This window comes from Schistocerca serialis, chromosome 10 (genome assembly GCF_023864345.2).
Source record: "Schistocerca serialis cubense isolate TAMUIC-IGC-003099 chromosome 10, iqSchSeri2.2, whole genome shotgun sequence".
Taxonomy (NCBI): domain Eukaryota; kingdom Metazoa; phylum Arthropoda; class Insecta; order Orthoptera; family Acrididae; genus Schistocerca; species Schistocerca serialis.
In genome coordinates this window covers 95,676,499-95,697,445 of record NC_064647.1, presented here as the reverse complement: position 1 = coordinate 95,697,445, position 20,947 = coordinate 95,676,499, and the positions used below count along the sequence as shown (strand labels likewise).

General features: G+C 43.2%; 1 protein-coding gene across 1 annotated transcript in view; it reads left to right on the top strand.

Moving 5' to 3' along the window:
* Nucleotides 1-11,697: 11,697 nt before the first annotated feature.
* The window catches only part of LOC126424568 (serine/threonine-protein kinase par-1-like), a 474,571-nt gene continuing 465,321 nt past the window's right edge, over nt 11,698-20,947 (top strand). Inside the window, exon 1 of the mRNA XM_050087312.1 lies at nt 11,698-12,303. Coding sequence (XP_049943269.1) covers nt 12,061-12,303 — 243 coding nt within the window. The 5' untranslated portion in view covers nt 11,698-12,060. The remainder of the gene's footprint in view (nt 12,304-20,947) is intronic.

Genomic DNA, 20,947 nt, shown 5'->3' with positions numbered 1-20,947 from the left:
ACGTCCATCCGCTCGATACAATTTGAAACGAGACCCGTCCGACCAGGCGACATGTTTCCAGTCATCAACAGCCCAATGTCGATGTTGACGGGCCCAGACGAGGCGCAAAGCTTTGTATCGTGCAGTCATCAACGGTACACGAGTGGGCCTTCGGCTCTGAAACCTGATATCGATGATGTTTCGTTGAATGGTTCGCACGCTGGTTCTTGTTGATGGCCCAGCACTGAAATCAGCAGCAATTTGCGGAAGGCTTGCATTTCTGTCACGTTGAACGATTATTTTCAGTCGTCGTTGGTCCCATTCTTGCAGGATCTTTTTCCGACCGCAGCGATGTCGGAGATTTCATGTTTTACCGCATTCCTGAGATTCACGGTACACTCGTGAAATGGTCGTACGGGAAAATCCCCATTTCATCGCTACCTCGGGCACGTTGTGTCCCTTGCTCGTGCGCCGACTATAACACCATGTTCAAACTCACGTAAATCTTGATAATCTGCAATTGTAGCAGCAGTAATCGATCTAACAACTGCGCCAGACACTAGTTGTCTTGTATAGGCGTTCCTACCGCAGCGCCGTATTCTGCCTGTTTACATATCTCTGTATTTGAATACGGAAGCCTATACCAGTTTCTTTGGCGCTCCAGTGTAGGAAGATATGGAAGACGAAACAAACCAATCATTAGGTAGCGGTCTAAAAGCAAAAATGGAAGAGCGTACGTTTCTTAGCCACGAAGCGAGCACCTACATGCTACTTTAGCGTCCGCGACCTTCTCCCGTAATATGCAGTCGCGCTGTGCAGAGAAAATAAGCAGGCTGTCATGGGGACGGTTCGGCGCCCGATTTCGTCTGAGGTAGGCGTGGTTGATTGCTGGCGTGAATCGATGGGTATATGAAAAGTGTGGGCGCCCATACGATGTATCGACATTCTATCAATAGACCTAGCTCGAACCATGTCAGAGGGTATAACGGATCTTTTACGTTGGGATAAATTTATTTTATTTTGTGTTAGATGTTTTCGTTAAATAGCTGAATAAATTGTAATTAGGAATAATTTAATTAAGCAGAGTAGAAAAGATACAGTCAAAGAGATGTTCACTGGGCGGACATTGTCGTAATGTAACGTCATTGCGTTGTTCGGTTGTTAAAAAACAAGTCGTGTGTGTTCCGTTCTGCTGTTCGGTCGTGCGCGTATCTGAAAGGAATTAATTCGGGGACTAGAATAAACTTTCACATAATAGTTACGATTCGATGTTGCGACTAAAGTGGTTAACGTCAGTGTTAATTTGAATTGTGGGCGACAGTATTAGTTTTGACAGATACGTGAAAACGGACGTAACGAAAGTTGTTCGCGTATCATCCTCGAAAGTGACTTTTTATTTAACTAACGACTGCGGGCTCATTAAAAGCTATTATCTCATGATTAGGATCAATCCCTCTTTCCTCCTAGATAGTGATCATTCATTAACATTTACGTCATAAGAATATGGATTATTAATAAAAGTGATGTTAAATGACAATTACGTGTTATTCCGTTAGCGTGGAACCGACGTAATATCTCTGAAAAGACATTGATATATAATTTGTGTTAAATACTGAACTGAGATAGGAAGTAAATTGAAATTAGTGATCATTTGAAGCCTACGAACACTTCGACTGAAATGTGCAGGAGCTCCATCGTGCATGAACCACATGTGTCGTACTTGTAGAGGCACATGTTCTAGCAGCACAGGTAGAGTATCCAGTATGAAACCATGATAACGTGCTCCATTGAGCGTAGGTGGAAGAACATGGGGCCCAATCAAGACATCACCAACAATGCCTGCCCAAACGTTCACAGAAAATCTGTGTTGATGACGTGATTCCAGAAGCGTTTAAGGTTTCTCTTCTCTAAAATGGCAAAATAGGTACGAACTTTAACTCAATAGTCGACATTATGTATTGCAGAGACATTAGCATTTCATACTTATTTTGACGACGCGCTGTTAAACAAGGGAACTTTGAGTCTCTGTACGAGTAATAAAATTAAATCTAAAAACATGATTAATAATGGCGAACTCCGCTTTAACAAACTGTCTTGCGTGTCGTCATCGGGCAATAACTGCTCAACCCTGGAGACTTGTGTGGTGAAATTAGAAGTCGGGCATGTACAGGGTGTTACAAAAAGGTACGGCCAAACTTTCAGGAAACATTCCTCTCACACAAAGAAAGAAAATATGTTATGTGGACATGTGTCCGGAAACGCTTACTTTCCATTTTAGACCTCATTTTATTACTTCTCTTCAAATCACATTAATCATGGAATGGAAACACTCAGCAACAGAACGTAACAACGTGACTTCAAACACTTTGTTGCACGAAATGTTCAAAATGTCCTCCGTTAGCGAGGATACATGCATCCACCCTCCGTCGCATGGAATCCCTGATGCGCTGATGCAGCCCTGGAGAATGGCGTATTGTATCACAGCCGTCCACAATACGAGCACGAAGAGTCTCTACATTTGGTACCGGGGTTGCGTAGACAAGAGCTTTCAAATGCCCCCATAAATGAAAGTCAAGAGGGTTGAGGTCAGGATAGCGTGGAGGCCATGGAATTGGTCCGCCTCTACCAATCCATCGGTCACCGAATCTGTTGTTGAGAAGCGTACGAACACTTGGACTGAAATGTGCAGGAGCTCCATCGTGCATGAACCACATGTTGTGTAGTACTTGTAAAGGCATATGTTCTAGCAGCACAGGTAGAGTATCCCGTATGAAATCATGATAACGTGCTCCATTGAGCTTAGGTGGAAGAACATGGGGCCCAATCAAGACATCACCAACAATGCCTGCCCAAACGTTCATACAAAATCTGTGTTGATGACGTGATTGCACAATTGCGTGTGGATTCTCGTCAGCCCACATATGTTGATTGTGAAAATTTACAATTTGATCACGTTGGAATGAAGCCTCATCCGTAAAGAGAACATTTGCACTGAAATGAGGATTGACACATTGTTGGATGAACCATTCGCAGAAGTGTACCGTGAAGGCCAATCAGCTGCCGATAGTGCCTGCACACGCTGTACATGGTACGGAAACAACTGGTTCTCCCGTAGCACTCTCCATACAGTGACGTGGTCAACGTTACCTCATACAGCAGCAACTTCTCTGACGCTGACATTAGGGTCATCGTCAACTGCACGAAGAATTGCCTCGTCCATTGCAGGTGTCCTCGTCGTTCTAGGTCTTCCCCAGTCGCGAGTCATAAGCTGGAATGTTCCGTGCTCCCTAAGACGCCGATAAATTGCTTCGAACGTCTTCCTGTCGGGACACCTTCGTTCTGGAAATCTGTCTCGATACAAACGCACCGCACTACGGCTATTGCCCCGTGCTAATCCATACATCAAATGGGCATCTGCCAACTCCGCATTTGTAAACATTGCGCTGACTGCAAAACCACGTTCGTGATGAACACTAACCTGTTGATGCTACGTACAGATGTGCTTGATGCTAGTACTTTAGAGCAATGAGTCGCATGTCAACACAAGCACCGAAGTCAACATTACCTTTCTTCAGTTGGGCCAACACTCGGTGAATCGAGGAAGTAGAGTACATACTGACGAATCTAAAATGAGCTGTAACATGGAAATTAAGCGTTTCCGGACACTTGTTCACATAACATCTTTTCTTTATTTGTGTGTGAGGAATGTTCCCTGAAAGTTTGGCCGTACCTTTTTGTAACAGCCTGTGGAACAAACTTAAAAATCCATTCAAGCTACAGTGGAGTCGGCACAACACGACGTGGGCAGTTATAAGGGGCAGGATAGACGCCACATGACATCGGCCGATCCGACGTAAGCACCTTCCACCTAGCAAACATGTTCTCAAACAGTTGCAGCAAGGAAATGGTAGGTTTAAGGACATGGGCTCCAATTCAAAATACTGCCTACTGAGTCCCTTCTAGAAGTGCTAGTAATCTGTAAGGGGAGTTTTGGAGTACCCAGTATAAACGATAACTGCTTACAACGTATCACAGTCGTGTAGGTGAAGCCGAGACGAAGAAATTGATCCAGGACATTTGTGGTCTATCGAGCCGAGAAACAAGTCAAATCGAGCTACAAAGGCCGCCTATCTCCGTGCGATATTGTGTCTAAAACTGTCCTTGAACATTAAAAACTGTTTGTTCTTGCAGGTACGTATTTAAAATTGACGTTTTTATAAATATTACCACCTAATATTGTGAATTTTAACAGCATAAAATTAAGAGTAAAATTGTTTTATTTGTCTGATCCTCTTACTAGGAAACTACCGAACTTGTAAGGGTTAAGTTGAGATCGGAATGTGAACTAATTAGTTTTTTTATAACGTTTGCAAATGTCTACTTTCTTTAACTACCATCATGGTAAAGTTTAAATGAATAATGTTAACGAAATAATCGTCTCAGCTATGTAGGATAATTTGAAGTTATTCCCGGCTTGATAGACCGCAAATGCCCTATGTGAAATTATTTGTCTCGACTTACCCTACACCACAGCGCTACGTCGTAAGCAGTTATCGTCTACGTCACGTATATTCCGATGAGTCAGGTGTGTTGCACAACATTACAAATGGTTCAAATGGCTCTGAGCACTATGGAACTTAACTTCTAAGGTCATCAGTCCCCTAGAACGTAGAACTAATTAAACCTAACTAACCTAAAGACATCACACACACCCATGCCCGAGGCAGGATTCGAACCTGAGACCATAGCGGTCGCGCGGTACCAGACTGTAGCGCCTAGAACCGCTCGGCCACAATATTACAGATCTTGGCCGAGTACGAGAGTGGTTTGATAAGACTGATAAACCGACAAAAGAAAATGTATCATTTTTGTTACGCCTTCATGGCTGGTAAACTGTATTATTCCAAGGATCGTATAAAATTCAAAAATGTTCAATGTGTGTGAAATCTTATGGGACTTAACTGCTAAGGTCATCAGTCCCTAAGCTTACACACTACTTAACCTAAATTATCCTAAGGACAAACACACACACCCATGCCCGAGGGAGAACTCGAACCTCCGCAGGGACCAGCCGCGCAGTCCATGACTGCAGCGCCCCTGACCGTTCGGCTAATCCCGCGCGGCCGATCGTATAGAGAATTTCGAGAATGTGCAACGTGCGTTTTCTTGTTGACGGCCCTCTGGGATGGTCAGTGTGTCGGAGAAAACCGTGTTTCGTGTTGTTATTAAACATTTTCTCTTGAAGGTTTGGACTGCCGCATAAACCAAAACAGAGTTAAAGAAAGTTCGCGTGGACTTTCCACCGTCACTGGAGACCATTTATTTTTGGATTAATGAGTTTAAACGTGGTTGGACAAGTACCGAAGACTAAGAGCCGCTCTGCCTGTTCAGTTGAGTTAACCAATAACAAAACCCATGATATGGAAATGCAATACAGATGAATAAAAAGTTGTGAGATTGCTGAGACTGTAGGCATAGCAACTGAGCGAGTGCACAATATTCTGCTCGCAGAATTGACTATGACGGAGCTGGGTGCTCGGTGGGCGGTGGGATTGCTCACAGTCGACCGAAAGGGCACCCGGCACAACATTGCACCACAATGTCTGGCTATGTTTAATCGCAGTGCGCAAGACCTTTTGCACCGATTTGTGACTGCCGATGAAACCTGGATCCATGATTACACACCAAGCGTCAAAACGGTTGTTAGAACAAAGGACAAAGGCTGGTGAAAATGCACCTAGTACGGCAAGAAAGGAAGAATGAATTGATTGTTGATATTAATAACGATCATCCTCCTTTACCTCCTCTGCACTACTGCAGATGACGCGTCACTGAGCACACTTGTTCTGTGCATGCAGTACACGTGAGGTGCCTAGTTGTTTCCACTGCCCTGTGTGGAATACGAAGGTTCTGTTATACTTCACTAACCTGCTTTCTTCAAGCTGATGTCCCCAGCGCAGAAAACAGCACGCAGGTCGTAGGTTCTGTATCTTGAGGCTGAAACTGACTTTTAACGAGGTTCTGTTCTGAAATAACGCATCACTTCTTTGGGATGCCACTCGCGTATTTTAATATAGCCACACGAAAAGACTACATGATCTTAATACAACCCTTTCTGATACAGCAAACACAATGTTTATGAAAATGTATCTTTACACTATTTGTGGCACGTGTCTGTGCCTCATGACTACCGGAGTGAATCTTTTAATACTGAATACTGGCAAACACATCCTGCCACAGACAACATGACTGTACATCTCGACTGCCTAATCCAGAGTGACGAACAGGAACTTAAATAAAAATTGGAAACACATCCTACGACAGACAACATATCTGTTCTTCTCGACTGCCTAATCCAGAGTGGTGAACTGCCCGAAACACTTCGCGCGCCATACCAGAAAAGGAGTGACCCAAACGCTTCCGAAGTGCTTCGTCTGCAATTTCGTCAGTCTTTTAGTTTTGATTTAAATTGTTTTTAACAATTCTAAAATGACTGATTGATAGTTAGCTGTTGAGATATTTTTATATTAAAAAGTGAAGCCATCCCAATGAGTAGTTTAACTAGTAATAATAACTATACTTTAACGTTTTGGCGCCCTTGCTCCGAACACAGTAGCCAATCACAGAGCAGTAGCATTATGCAGGCGGTCTTTCTCACGAGAATGGTACCGAATCTAACATCTGTCACAGGTACCTCACACCACATTCCGTGATCTATATACTTCTTGCATCTCTACTGCTCTGGTTCAAATGGCCCTGAGTACTATGGGACTTAACTTCGAGGTCATCAGTCCCCTAGAACTTGTTGTTGTTGTTGTGGTCTTCAGTCCTGAGACTGGTTTGATGCAGCTCTCCACGCTATCCTGTGCAAGCTTCTTCATCTCTCAGTACCTACTGCAACATCCATCCTTCTGAATCTGTTTAGTGTATTCATCTCTCGGTCTCCCTCTACGATTTTTACCCTCCACGCTGACCTCCAATACTAAATTGGTGATCCCTTGATGCCTCAGAACATGTCCTACCAACTGATCCCTTCTTCTAGTCAAGTTGTGCCACAAACTTCTCTTCTCCCCAATCCTATTCAATACCTCCTCATTAGTTACGTGATCTACCCCCCTTATCTTCAGAATTCTTCTGTAGCACCACATTTCAAAAGCTTCTATTCTCTTCCTGTCCAAACTAGTTATCGTCCATGTTTCACTTCCATACATGGCTACACTCCATACAAATACTTTCAGAAACGACTTCCTGACACTTAAATCTATACTCGATGTTAACAAATTTCTCTTCTTCAGAAACGATTTCCTTGCCATTGCCAGTCTACATTTTATATCCTCCCTACTTCGACCATCATCAGTTATTTTACTCCCTAAATAGCAAAACTCCTTTACTACTTTAAGTGTCTCATTTCCTAATCTAACTCCCTCAGCATCACCCGATTTAATTTGACTACATTCCATTATCCTCGATTTGCTTTTGTTGATGTTCATCTTATATCCTCCTTTCAAGACACTGTCCATTCCGTTCAACTGCTCTTCCAAGTCCTTTGCTGTCTCTGACAGAATTACAATGTCATCGGCGAACCTCAAAGGTTTTGCTTCTTCTCCATGAATTTTAATACCTACTCCGAATTTTTCTTTTGTTTCCTTTACTGCTTGCTCAATATACATATTGAATAACATCGGGGAGAGGCTACAACCCTGTCTCACTCCTTTCCCAACCACTGCTTCCCTTTCATGTCCCTCGACTCTTATAACTGCCATCTGATTTCTGTACAAATTGTAAATAGCCTTTCGCTCCCTGTATTTTATACCTGCCACCTTCAGAATTTGAAAGAGAGTATTCCAGTTAACATTGTCAAAAGCTTTCTCTAAGTCTACAAATGCTAGAAACGTAGGTTTGCCTTTTCTTAATCTTTCTTCTAAGATAAGTCGTAAGGTTAGTATTGCCTCACGTGTTCCAACATTTCTACGGAATCCAAACTGATCTTCCCCGAGGTCCGCTTCTACCAGTTTTTCCATTCGTCTGTAAAGAATTCGCGTTAGTATTTTGCAGCAGTGACTTATTAAACTGATAGTTCGGTAATTTTCACATCTGTCAACACCTGCTTTCTTTGGGATTGGAATTATTATATTCTTCTAGAAGTCTGAGGGTATTTCGCCTGTCTCATACATCTTGCTCACCAGATGGTAGAGTTCTGTCATGACTGGCTCTCCCAAGGCCATCAGTAGTTCTAATGGAATGTTGTCTACTCCCGGGGCCTTGTTTCGACTCAGGTCTTTCAGTGCTCTGTCAAACTCTTCACGCATTATCTTATCTCCCATTTCGTCTTCATCTACATCCTCTTCCATTTCCATAATATTGTCCTCAAGTACATCGCCCTTGTATAAACCCTCTATAACTCCTTCCACCTTTCTGCCTTCCCTTCTTTGCTTAGAACTGGGTTGCCATCTGAGCTCTTGATATTCATACAAGTGGTTCTCTTCTCTCCAAAGGTCTCTTTAATTTTCCTGTAGGCAGTATCTATCTTACCACTAGTGAGACAAGCCTCTACATCCTTACATTTGTCCTCTAGCCATCCCTGCTTAGCCATTTTGCACTTCCTGTCGATCTCATTTTTGAGACGTTTGTATTCCTTTTTGCCTGCTTCATTTACTGCATTTTTATATTTTCTCCTTTCATCAATTCAATTCAATATTTCTTCTGTTACCCAAGGATTTCTATTAGCCCTCGCCTTTTTACCTACTTGATCGTCTGCTGCCGTCACTACTTCATCTCTCAGAGCTACCGATTCTTCTTCTACTGTATTTCTTTCCCCCATTCCTGTCAATTGTTCCCTTATGCTCTCCCTGAAACTCTCTACAACCTCTGGTTCTTTCAGTTTATCCAGGTCCCATCTCCTTAGATTCCCACCTTTTTGAAGTTTCTTCAGTTGCAATCTGCAGTTCATAACCAATAGATTGTGGTCAGAATCCACATCTGCCCCTGCAAATGTCTTACAATTTAAAACCTGGTTCCTAAATCTCTGTCTTACCATTGTAAGTTATGCTCTGTGCAAAATTCTACAAGGCGGCTTCCTCTTTCATTTCTTCCCCTCAACCCATATTCACCTACTGTGTTTCCTTCTCTCCCTTTTCCTACTGACGAATTCCAGTCACCCATGACTATTAAATTTTCGTCTCCCTTCACTACCTGAATAATTTCTTTTATCTCGTCATACATTTCATCTATTTCTTCATCATCTGCAGAGCTAGTTGGCATATAAACTTGTACTACTGTAGTAGACATGGGCTTTGTGTCTATCTTGGCCACAATAATGCGTTCACTATGCTGTTTGTAGTAGCTAACCCGCACTCCTATTTTTTTATTCATTATTAAACTTACTCCTGCATTACCCCTATTTGATTTAGTATTTATAACCCTGTAATAACCTGACCAAAAGTATTGTTCCTCCTGCCTCCGAACTTCACTAATTCCCACTATATCTAACTTTAACTCATCCATTTCCCTTTTTAAATTTTCTAACCCACCTGCCCGATTAAGGGATCTGACATTCCACGCTCCGATCCGTAGAACGCCAGTTTTCTTTCTCCTGATAACGACGTCCTCTTGAGTAGTCCCCGCCCGGAGATCCGAATGGGGGACTATTTTACCTCCGGAATATTTTACCCAAGAGGACGCCATCATCATTTAATCATACAGTAAAGCTGCATGTCCTCGGGAAAAATTACGGCTGTAGTTTCCCCTTGCTTTCAGCCGTTCGCAGTACCAGCACAGCAAGGCCGTTTTGGTTAATGTTACAAGGCCAGATCAGTCAATCATCCAGACTGTTGCCCCTGCAACTACTGAAAAGGCTGCTGCCCCTCTTCAGGAACCACATGTTTGTCTGGCCTCTCAACAGATACCCCTCCGTTGTGGTTGCACCTACGGTACGGCCATCTGTATCGCTGAGGCATGCAAGCCTCCCCACCAACGGCAAGGTACATGGTTCATGGGGGGCCCCAGAACTTAGAACTACTTAAACCTAACTAACCTAAGGACATCACACACATCCATGCCCGCAGCAGGATTCGAAACTGCGACCGTAGCGGTCGCGCGGTTCCAGACAGTAGCGCCTAGGGCCGGCCGTGGTGGCCGTCGGTTCTAGCGCTGTAGTCCGGAACCGCGGGACTGGTTCCGGACTACAGAACCAGTCCCGCGGTTCCGGACTACAGCGGAGCAGGATTCGAACCTGCGACCGTAGCGGTCGCGCGGTTCCAGACTGTAGCGCCTAGGGCCGGCCGTGGTGGCCGTCGGTTCTAGCGTTGTTGTCCGGAACCGCGGGACTGCTACGGTCGCAGGTTCGAATCCTGCCTCGGGCATGGATGTGTGTGATGTCCTTAAGTTAGTTAGGTTTAAGTAGTTCTAAGTTCTAGGGGACTGATGACCTAAGATGTTAAGTCCCATAGTGCTCAGAGCCCATAGCGCCTAGAACCGCTCGGCCACCACGGCCGGCTCCACTGCTCTGGGAACAGCTTCTTGGATCCTAATAAATGATGGCTGACTAAGCCAGAAATATTACACTAAAAAGAGAAACATCATTTTGTCAGCTGTTTTTTTTCTTTTTTTTTTTGGGGGGGGGGGGGGGGGAGCATCCTGAAGAAATAATCCTCATAGATTACTTGGAAAAAGGCAGAAATATAACTAGACCCTATTTTGCGTCTTGGTGGATCGTCTGAAACTTGCGTTGGCTGAAAAAATACCAAGGTTGCCACGCAAGAAAAAAAGTGCTCTTTCACCGGGATAGAACACCATCCCACACATCAGCGATAACAATGGCGAAAGTATATGAACTGCGCTTTGAATTGGTTGATTATCCACCCTGTTCACCAGATATAGTCCCAGCTTACTTCTTCCTGTTCCCTAACTTAAAACTTTGTCTTGCTTGGAAGAAGCTTTCATCAAATGAGGAACTGATAATTGCAGTCAACGAGTATCATGCAGAGTTGGACAGAACCAATTTTTCCGATGTGGTGAAAAAGGTGGAGGATCGGTGCGCCTAGTGTGTATCCTTCCAAAGGGACTATTTCGAAAAGAAATGTGAGCTGTTTACGAAAGAAACTTTTTTTTTGGCTAGTCATTAACCCATCCTCGTCAAAACCGCCTCGACTCTTCTACCTGCCACGTAAGTTGTGGAGCTTGTGAGTTTGGACTGGGGGAATGTTAGACCCCCCTCACCTTTTCCGGGCGCAAATTTCACCAGGTGCTGCTTACAGTACACCGAATCAGTGTACTTTCCGTGAAAATGTGCCAGCCAGAGCAGCCCAGAAATACACCAAACGTGCGACTTCCCTCATTTGTTTATATGGTGTGCAGCTGCGGCAGCTCGCTTTTGCGTGTCTCCACCCGCAGGTCGTGGCGAGGCCGGCGTATTTTCGGTCTCCTGTGTACCGAGCTCACGCCGCCATACGCTGATACCGGGCGCAAACACGGGACGCTGACGTCACGGTTTGCGTCAGTCATCTACCCGGCGCTAGCTCGCGGCGCTGCCGCCGGCGGCGCTGCGAGCGCTCCGCCGGGCGACGCTCGCGCATCTGCCGTCAGTCTGGTGCCGGCCGGCCGCGGGGAAGGATCGGGTGTGTGTTAGCGACTCTCGTCCTGTACCCTCGCGGTCGCGTTTATTTCCGTTAACTTTTTTTTTTTATACCCATTCTTTCGCTCGGCTTCCTCCATCACTATAGCGCTCCTATCAGTACAATTATGTTTTGTTATTATTGCATCTAGCATTTCGCTGCAGCAGAAAAATTACACGCGTGACGTATACCGTAGTTGATTGATGGAGGGCATTTAAACGGTTCTGATCTGGTGCCGCGTGACAAAACCGCTCCGTCTCTGCATAAGTGAACCGCAGTGTGAAGGACCCCGGCGGTCACTAGCTGTGCGCCGTCGCGGACGTACGGCAGTTTCTCGTTTATTACTTCCGCCCACCGGCGCGTCGCGCTGCGATGACGCCGCCCCCGCCACCCACGCCGCTGCACGCACACAGCCGGCCCAAAGGACGCGCGTCGGCGCGCGAGTCGCAGCTCTGAGGGCGTCGACGTCATGGTCATCATGTCCTCGTGCGACGGCCGAGCGCACCTCCCGCTGCAGCAGCCGCCGGCCTCGGCGCCCATGGCGGCGTCTACGGTCGCGTCGTCGTCGCCGCCGCCCACTTCCGCCGCCACAGCCGCCTCCTCTTCGGGAGCGACGCCCATCCGCGTGGGCTTCTACGACATCGAACGCACCATCGGCAAGGGCAACTTCGCCGTCGTCAAACTGGCCAGACATCGCATCACCAAGACGGAGGTAAGACGTCAAACCGTCGTAATGCCAATCACACAAATTACGTTCGATGTGTAAAAACTTACACAGTACTGCCCTCTTACAATCTTTATAGATTATGTACAATGTACGTACAAAGTATGCACAATAATATTCGTCGGAGACTTTGGTTAGCTGGATATTTACCAAAAAGAAACATAATTGGTTGGCTAGCGTCTGATGTTGCACCCCCTTCCCACCTGAAATAATTAGCTAGAGATATTATTATGTAATATAAATTTTTCTGGATTCACCTGGCAGTTTTAGGTCTTGTAAACAAAAGACTGATATGCGTAAAATATGGCACTCGAACATAAACAGAAGGTTAAGCGTAGACCTCAGTCCCTTACCACAACCTTTATTTCGCCATCACACACTACCAGCTATAAGGAAGTAATTTAATTTCAGTTGTTCACTTTGTTTAATGAACCACAGGACATTTAGCAGCCTACTCCCCGACGTATGTGATGTAAAAGTTGACGTTAAGTAAATATCATTACGGCCTATGCAATGCAAAAAAGGTCTCTGCAGACCGTAGATCAAACAAAAAAAAAAGCTAGGATATACTTTCGAAATAGACATACCTCTGTAACATGACATTACTTCTGTGTCCCTAAACTTTTTGTTTAGGCGGAGTTGACTGTCAAAGTTTGTGTACGATTAATATTGTTAACACGAATACGTCGTTCAGATAGTGTGTTTAAGTATCAGTTAACATTCTTTCACAGCTTCAAAAACATTCTTACTTTAACAAGAAATGTTTACGTACAGAAAAAACCGGGTGTTGTCAAATGGTGAAAGCGCATGCTCTTTGTTTTCAACATGGCGAATTAGTCTAATGAATTATAAGTGTTACCGACATGTAATTGTTTCTGCATTCACTGAATTGGCACTTGAGTACTTTTTTATATATGTTTGGCTGGCTAGGTTTCAAAGTAATGTATACGGACATAGGAATGGCCAAGGCGAGAAAATTTATAGCAATTGTCTTTCTAGCGTGGAAACATCGAGATCAAATAGATCTTGTTAGGTTTTTAAACGCCAAGTAGGAATTTCTCAACGCTAAACCTCATCGTAATAGTAAGTAAAATGAAAACTATGTAGTGGAAGAAAAGTCTACAGCTATATTTTGAGCACTGCATTCAGCCGCACGTGAAAGACATGCTATACCTTTCCGAGCTATGAACGTGTACTCAACGGTAAGAGGTATGCCGGTATTCAAAATCGGTGCCGGCTTCTTATGCATTCCACTCGAATTCTTGTAGCACAGGTTAAAAAGAGATGGAACGGAAATGCTTCTATATTGTCACCTACAGATTCTGCGAAAAAGATCACTTGGTAGTTTCCTAATTATCTTCTTGTCGTGTTTGTCTGCAATAAGAAAAGTTATTTTGTGTGCGTGTTACAATCGTTGGAAAGTAAACGTATTGTTGACATGTTCTCCACATACGGTTTGCAGTCGAACAAAGAAGGTTGCTTTACTTAATGTATCTATAATATGTATACATTTCACAAGTGGATACGAGTAGACGGCAAAATGTGTTTATACAGAAGCTATGTAAATGGTATGGTAACACGAGCATCATGTTATAAACTGAGAAGACAAAACTATTTTATATGGAATGGATGGTGCAGACATATGACGAACGTTTTCAGAAAACGACGGCTGTATATAAACCATGCATCAAATTATGAATTTTAATGCATAGAATCTATACTTAACAATCATATAAAACCACTCGCTCGACGAAATATCCGTACGCATAGATTGGAAAGTTGCACAGGTTACACCAATAATCAAGTAAGTGGGAGTCATTCACTAAATTATAGGCCCGTATCATTAACGTCGATATGCAGCAGGATTGTAGAACACACATTGTGTTCCGATATTATGAATTATGTTGAAGAGAACGGTCTATTGACACATAGTCAACACGGATTTAGAAAACATCCTTCTTGTGAAACACAACTAACTCTTAACATACAGAAAGCGTTGAGTGCTGTTGACAAGGAATTCCAAATTGATTCCGTATTTCTGGATTTCTAAAAGGCTTTTGACACTGTACCAACCAAGCGGCTAAACTGCGTGCTTATGGAATATCATCTCACTTACGTGACTAGATACGCGATTTCCTGTCAGAGACACAGTTCGTTGTAACTCTCTGAAAGTCAGAGTGATTTCTGGCGTTCCTCAAAGTAGTTTTATAGGCCCTTTGCTGTTCCTTGTTTATATAAACGATTCAGAGTACAATCTGAGCCGACGTCTTAGGTTGTTTGCAGAAGATGCCGTCGTTTACCGTCTAGTAAATTCATTACAAGATAAAAACAAATTCCAAAACGATTTAAAAAAGATTGTGAATGGTACGAAAATTGGCATTTCATCCGAAATAATGAAAAGTGTGAGGTCAGATGAGTACTAAAAGGAATCCTTAAATTTCGGTTACACAATAGTGTGATCTAAATGACGAAAATTTAACTAAACACCTAGGATTTACGATTACAAACAATTTTAATTGGAAAGAATACACAGAAAATATTGTGGTGAAAGCAAATCAGACTGAGTCTGATAAACCCTCTGCGAGGAACGGTACTTAAGTGTTTTGCAGAGCATTCATGCGGATGTAGATGACTGTACACGGTAAAAAGGTTGTGTAAAGATTCCAGAATTTAAAAGTGCATAAAATAATGGAAAGAGTAATTTTGCCGTTTAAGTAGTCGAACAACACACTAACTAACGGTCGGCCGTATTTACTTCCTTCTCGAGTCAATAATGTTAACGTTAGCTTCGTAGTGGCTTTTGTTGCCATTAAATAATTGTTGCTATATGGGACGCCAACAATGCTCTAAAGTAAAACTGCGACTTTTAATTCCCGTAGTAAAATTAAAATTTTCCGGTCTTGCTCTAAGAGTAATTTGTGCTGTTTATCGAAGTGATTAAGGCACTCGACCCGCCCCCCCTTTCCTTTTCCTTTGAAAAGGATACGGCCGGTTTGCTACTCCCAGCTGTAAGAACATCGTCGACTGAACTTTAAACCAATTATCGTCTCACAGCTGGTGTGTGACGTCAATGTACATATTGATTTCAACTTTTTATCAGGCTTCTCAGCGCTACGACGTAATGTGTAAATATTATCACAGTTTTTCTATCGAACTGCTAAGCGATAATGAAGGTCATCAGATAAATCTGAAAAATTGTTTGGCAGCATGACGTAAGTTTGATCTGAGGTTAATTACTGATCTTCTCCCGATACTCAGATGTGTATCTCGACTGAGGTATTTCCTTAACCTTGTGCGATATCTTGAGCGATATGAAGAGGTCTGGGAAGCGACGTACGGGAAGATTAAGAACATCAGTCAAAAAAAAACAGTAACATAGAACCTGACCGTTAGGCCTACTTCACCGAAATTAAATGCAAATCTCTGCCAAACAGATATCAAAACAGAAAAGCATGAAAATGAAAATGTTGTGACTTGGCAAGACAGCCAAGCCATTATGAGGTAGCCGAAAGGCACGCGTTTAAGCTCACGCAGGCTGTCGTGAGGTCTGGAACAGTTAAAAGAGTTGAGTCTAGTAAAAAAAGTACGTAGCTTCTGGAATACTTAACTTTAATCCATAATGGGTAAACATCGGTCTGACAGTACATGCATCACAAGATAAATAGCAAATGATAATGGCGCCTTGCTAGGTCGTAGCAAATGACGTAGCTGAAGGCTATGCTAACTATCGTCTCGGCTAATGAGAGCGTAATTTGTCAGTGAACCATCGCTAGCAAAGTCGGCTGTACAACTGGGGCGAGTGCTAGGACGTCTCTCTAGACGTGCCGTGTGGCGGCGCTCGGTCTGCAATCACTGACAGTGGCGACACGCGGGTCCGACGTATACTAGCGGACCGCGGCCGATTTAAAGGCTACCACCTAGCAAGTGTGGTGTCTGGCGGTGACACCACAGAAAACATACAGAGTACCACTGAACAGATCTAATATGAGATTGAAGGAACCTTACAATAGAAAAACACCCGAGAAAATGTGAGGGACGTGATCAAAGTGGAAACGGAATGGCTTTCCCTAAGTAATGAGGGAGTAAGACGAGAGTGCTGGATGGATGAGTGTGAAGAAGCAGTTGATTGTAGAAGAAAAAAGGGAGGAGGGTTTGGCAGACAACCGAGAAAGAAAAGGGCGTGAAAAATCTGAATTTATGAGAAGAAGAACCGTTAAAATAATAGAAGATGCCAGGAGAAACAGGTGGAATGAAGAGTCAGAAGAAGCGGATGATGGATTCAAGAAAACAAAATAGGAGCCTTCTTTAAGGAGATGAGAAACGCGATAAAGAGCTATGAAACGAGAGAGGCTATAATGGTGAACTGAAAGGAGGGGGGAAAAATGTATGCGAGAAAATAAGAAGGTACGTCGACAATCTGGCGAAACTGGAACCCCCTACAGAAATGGCAAAGCTGCAGCATAACAGGGAAAAATGACGGAGGGCACACTCCGACCAGAATGGCAGTGATAACAGCAATTCTGTCCTAGAATGCGAGAGGGAGCTAACCCACAAATTTGTAATAGTCCGTTATTGACACATTCAGATACTACTAGTATTATATATTTATTACTTCAAAATACAGAGGGGTCGAAAAACAGTATTCACTGTTTAAAAGTCCATAACTTGCAAACTGACGGAGTTGTCTCGTTTTTGGTGAAGGTGTAGCTTAAAGTCCAACTTAAAGGTATCACTGTGGATGTTCGAAATGGTCACCATTAAAATCCACCCACAAACGATGCCGCCGAACTGCAGTATGAACTACTGACTGCAACGTGTTCAGTTGGATAATTGCACAAGAATGTACGATGGATTCTCGAAGTTCATCCAATGAGCGTGGCTTTTGTCGATAAACGACGTCCTTTAGTGTTCTCCAAAGGTAAAAGTCTAGAGGGGTTAGGTCTGGGGAACGTGGTGGATACTTCACAACACCTCTACGGCCTATCCATCTTCCTGGTAGATTTTCGTCGAGATACGCCCTAACACGATTTTGGTAGTGGGCTGGGGCACCATCTTGTTGAAAGTAAACTCTTCCGTCTCCATACAATTCTCGGATGGCAGGTAAGATGGATGTCTGAAGCTTCTGAAGGTACACCTCACCGGTAACTGTGCCGATGGAAGTAAAACTTCCTGCATTCTTTTGGTTAGATATGACATGACCCTTTTGTTGGCTATACCATCAATACCATAAAACTTCAAATTTATCTAGGAGTATACTATGATTTGAGTAGGTCACAGAAAATACCTACCGGTGCTATTTTGTTATTTAGTGCTTGTAATATCTGGTATGTGAACATGTAAATGGCATTCTTAGTAGAGCAACCCTTCTGAAACCCAAATTGTAATTTGCTGAGGATATTATTGTTGCCAGGGTGAGATACCATTCTAGAATACATCACTTCCCCAAAACGTTTGGAGAATGTCAGCAGTTAAATAGGTCGGTAGGTACGGACATCTCTCTTATCACCTTTCTTAAAGAGTTTTTTAACAACGGCGTTTTTCAGGCTCTCTGGAAAAATGCATTGAGTTAGTGATGCCTTACATATTTCGGACAATACCGGACTTACTGTATGGGAACAACTCTTTAGTACTGTGTTGAAACACCATCAAAACCAGAAGAGCTTTTTTTCTTGAGAGAATGTATGACCCTCTCGATTTCAGAAGTAGAAGTTGGTGGTACATTCATATGATGTAATTTTATGAGAATTATATTAACAGAATCTTCCGTCGGTTCTTGGTAGAACAACATTATAATAATAATAAATGAAAAGCACCAGTTTGCTTTTGTTCTAGAATATTGTAGAACAAAAGCAAACTCGTGCTTTTCATTTATTATGAGAATTACTTCAACATATTGCTGTGATGTTTCTCTTGAACTGTTGGTCCTTATGCTTTCAACTATATTTAAGAAATGATTATAAAATAATTTTCTGTCTGTGACTTGTCATTTATAACTCTTCCATTCTCTGCAGTAGTAATGTTATCCTCGTTGATTGTCCTGTCTCTTGCTTCACTACATTGCATATTGCCTTAACTCTGTTGTCAGAATAAAAAATGGCTCTGAGCACTATGGGACTTCTATGGTCATCAGTCCCCTAGAACTTAGAACTACTTAAACCTAACTAACCTAAGGACACCACACACATCCATGCCCGAGGCAGGATTCGAACCAGCGACCGTAGCAGTCGCGCGGTTCCGGACTGAGCGCCTTAACCGCGAGACCACCGCGTCTGTTGTCAGAAGTACTGATTTCTGGCATTATGTGCAGTAGCAGCAGGAAAGTAGGAATGAGGTATTAGCACTGAGAGAGAGCAAGAGGGAGACAGTGACAACGAAAGTAGTAGTACCGAGCGAGGTGGCGCCGTGGTTAGTACACTGGACTCGCATTCGGGAGGACGTCGCTTCAATTCCGCGTCCGGCCATCCTGATTTAGGTTTTTCATGATTTCCCTAAATCGCTTCAGACAAATGCCGGGATGGTTCCTTTGAAAGGGCACGGCCGACTTCCTTCCCCATCCTTCCCTAATCCGATGAGACCGATGATCTCGCTGTCTGGTCTCCTCCGTTAAACAACCCCAACCCAAGGAGTCAGTTGAAAAGAGCGCGAATATGTTCGCATGCCAGAATTTTTGGGAACATTTTTGAAGGTGCTGAGGAAAGTAAAATGAGGCAACTGGTACCCCACTTTTCAGTCAGAGCCTTTTAATAAACAGGAGAATACTGGACTTTTTTTTATTCCGATACGAGCATTTTTCCGTTGATAATGTATGACTTCACTTCCGTTCTATCCCCGTTGCTTGGCGTCTCGTACCTTTTTTCTTTCTATTGTCAAGTGGGATGCGGTAAGAATCGAGAAACTGTCTTAATTGTACTACGCCAGGTTTTAGATTGATAATGATCATTTATTGTTACTGTTCACAGATTACTGGTTTTTTTTTTTATCTTTAACCATTTCGTGTTACCAACTTCATCATCCACAGGCGAACGATTTCAAACGCTCGCAGCTGATCCCTACAGTAACAATTAACTACTACCGCTCCGTAACGATTCTGCCGGTGGATTCTACTGTCCGCGGCGCGAAAAACAACGCAAAATCCACACGTTTTTGTGGCCACAGGCGAAATTTTACTTATTGTCCCAATGCTGTTGGTTGGTGGACTCGTATGCACGTTTCGATATTCGAACGAACTGTGAAAACGAATGTAAAACTTCCTACAGTCAGTTGTCTTTACTTTGACTGTATGTGCACAGTAAGAGATTTAAGACTTACGTAATATTGTCGGAAAAAAAAGTTGACACTCGCCGCAGTGGCTGATGGGAACGATTGTAAATGGGAAAGGCCTTTATAGTTGCTCCCATCAGCCGCTGCGCAGTGTGTCAACTTCGTTAACGCGTATCTTCAGACATTCATATGATTTTCCAATGAACTGGCCTTGTAAAATAGCCAGCAAATCAAATAGCTTACTCAGAGAAAATATATTATGGAAACCGTCTGTAGGAACACGTACGTTAAAGGAGAGCTTGCTAACAGAAGTATTGATGCCGAGATACATAAGCCTTTATTTTCTGTGTGTACTTTTTGATTTGTTGGCTGTATTACATAGTTGATTTATTAGACAGTAATTTAAACAGCAAAGATAGGCATTTGGTTGGATCATATATTGCTGATATACGTATGAATGTACTCTCACACGGTGCGGTGGCTGTGAAGTACAGATGTGCACAGACTGTTTCCATTTATTTATTTATTTTTGAGCCATCGTTATTCTGATTGGTTTGATGCGGCCCGACAGGAATTCCTCTGTGTCAGCCTATTCATGTCAAAGTAGCACTTGCAAACTACCTAGTCAATTATTTGCTGATTGTATTCCAATCTTTGCCTTCCTCTACAGTTTTTTACACTCTACTGCTTCCTCTAGTACCATGGAAGTTATTCGCCGATGTCGTAACAGATGTCCTATCATACTGTCCCTTCTTCTTGTCAGTGTTTTCCAAATATTTCTTTCTTCGCAGATTCTGCAGACGACTTCAATCCTTAACTTATCAGTTCACCTAATTTTCAACATTCTTTCGTAGCACCACATCCCAAATGCTTTGATTGCCTTCTGTTCCGGTTTTCCCACAGTCCATGTTTCACTATCATACAATTTTGTGGCCAACTACCATACAATTCTGTGGTCCAAAAGCACATCTCAGAAATTTCTTCCTCGAATTAAGGTCGATGTTGACAAGGAATGCCTTCAGTGCCTGTCATATCTGCTTTTTGTCTCTTTCTTGTTTCATCCATCATGGGTTATTTTGCTTCCAAGTAGCAGAATCCCTTCGCTTCGCCTTCTTCGTAGTTTTCAATTTTCATAAGTTCATCGCTAGTATCATTTCTGCCACTGCTCATTACGTCCGCCTATGTTCGGTTTATTCTCAATCCATACTCTGTACTCATTGGACTAGTAATTCCATTCAACAGCTTCTTTTTTTTTCTTCTTTCTTTTTTTAACTTTTCAGTACTTGAGATTTGGTGCATTTTTTGGCAGTGCATGAGAAGTGCGCCAGGATCGTCTTCCTGTAGCGCCCCTTCAATGAAGTCCAGTATCGGT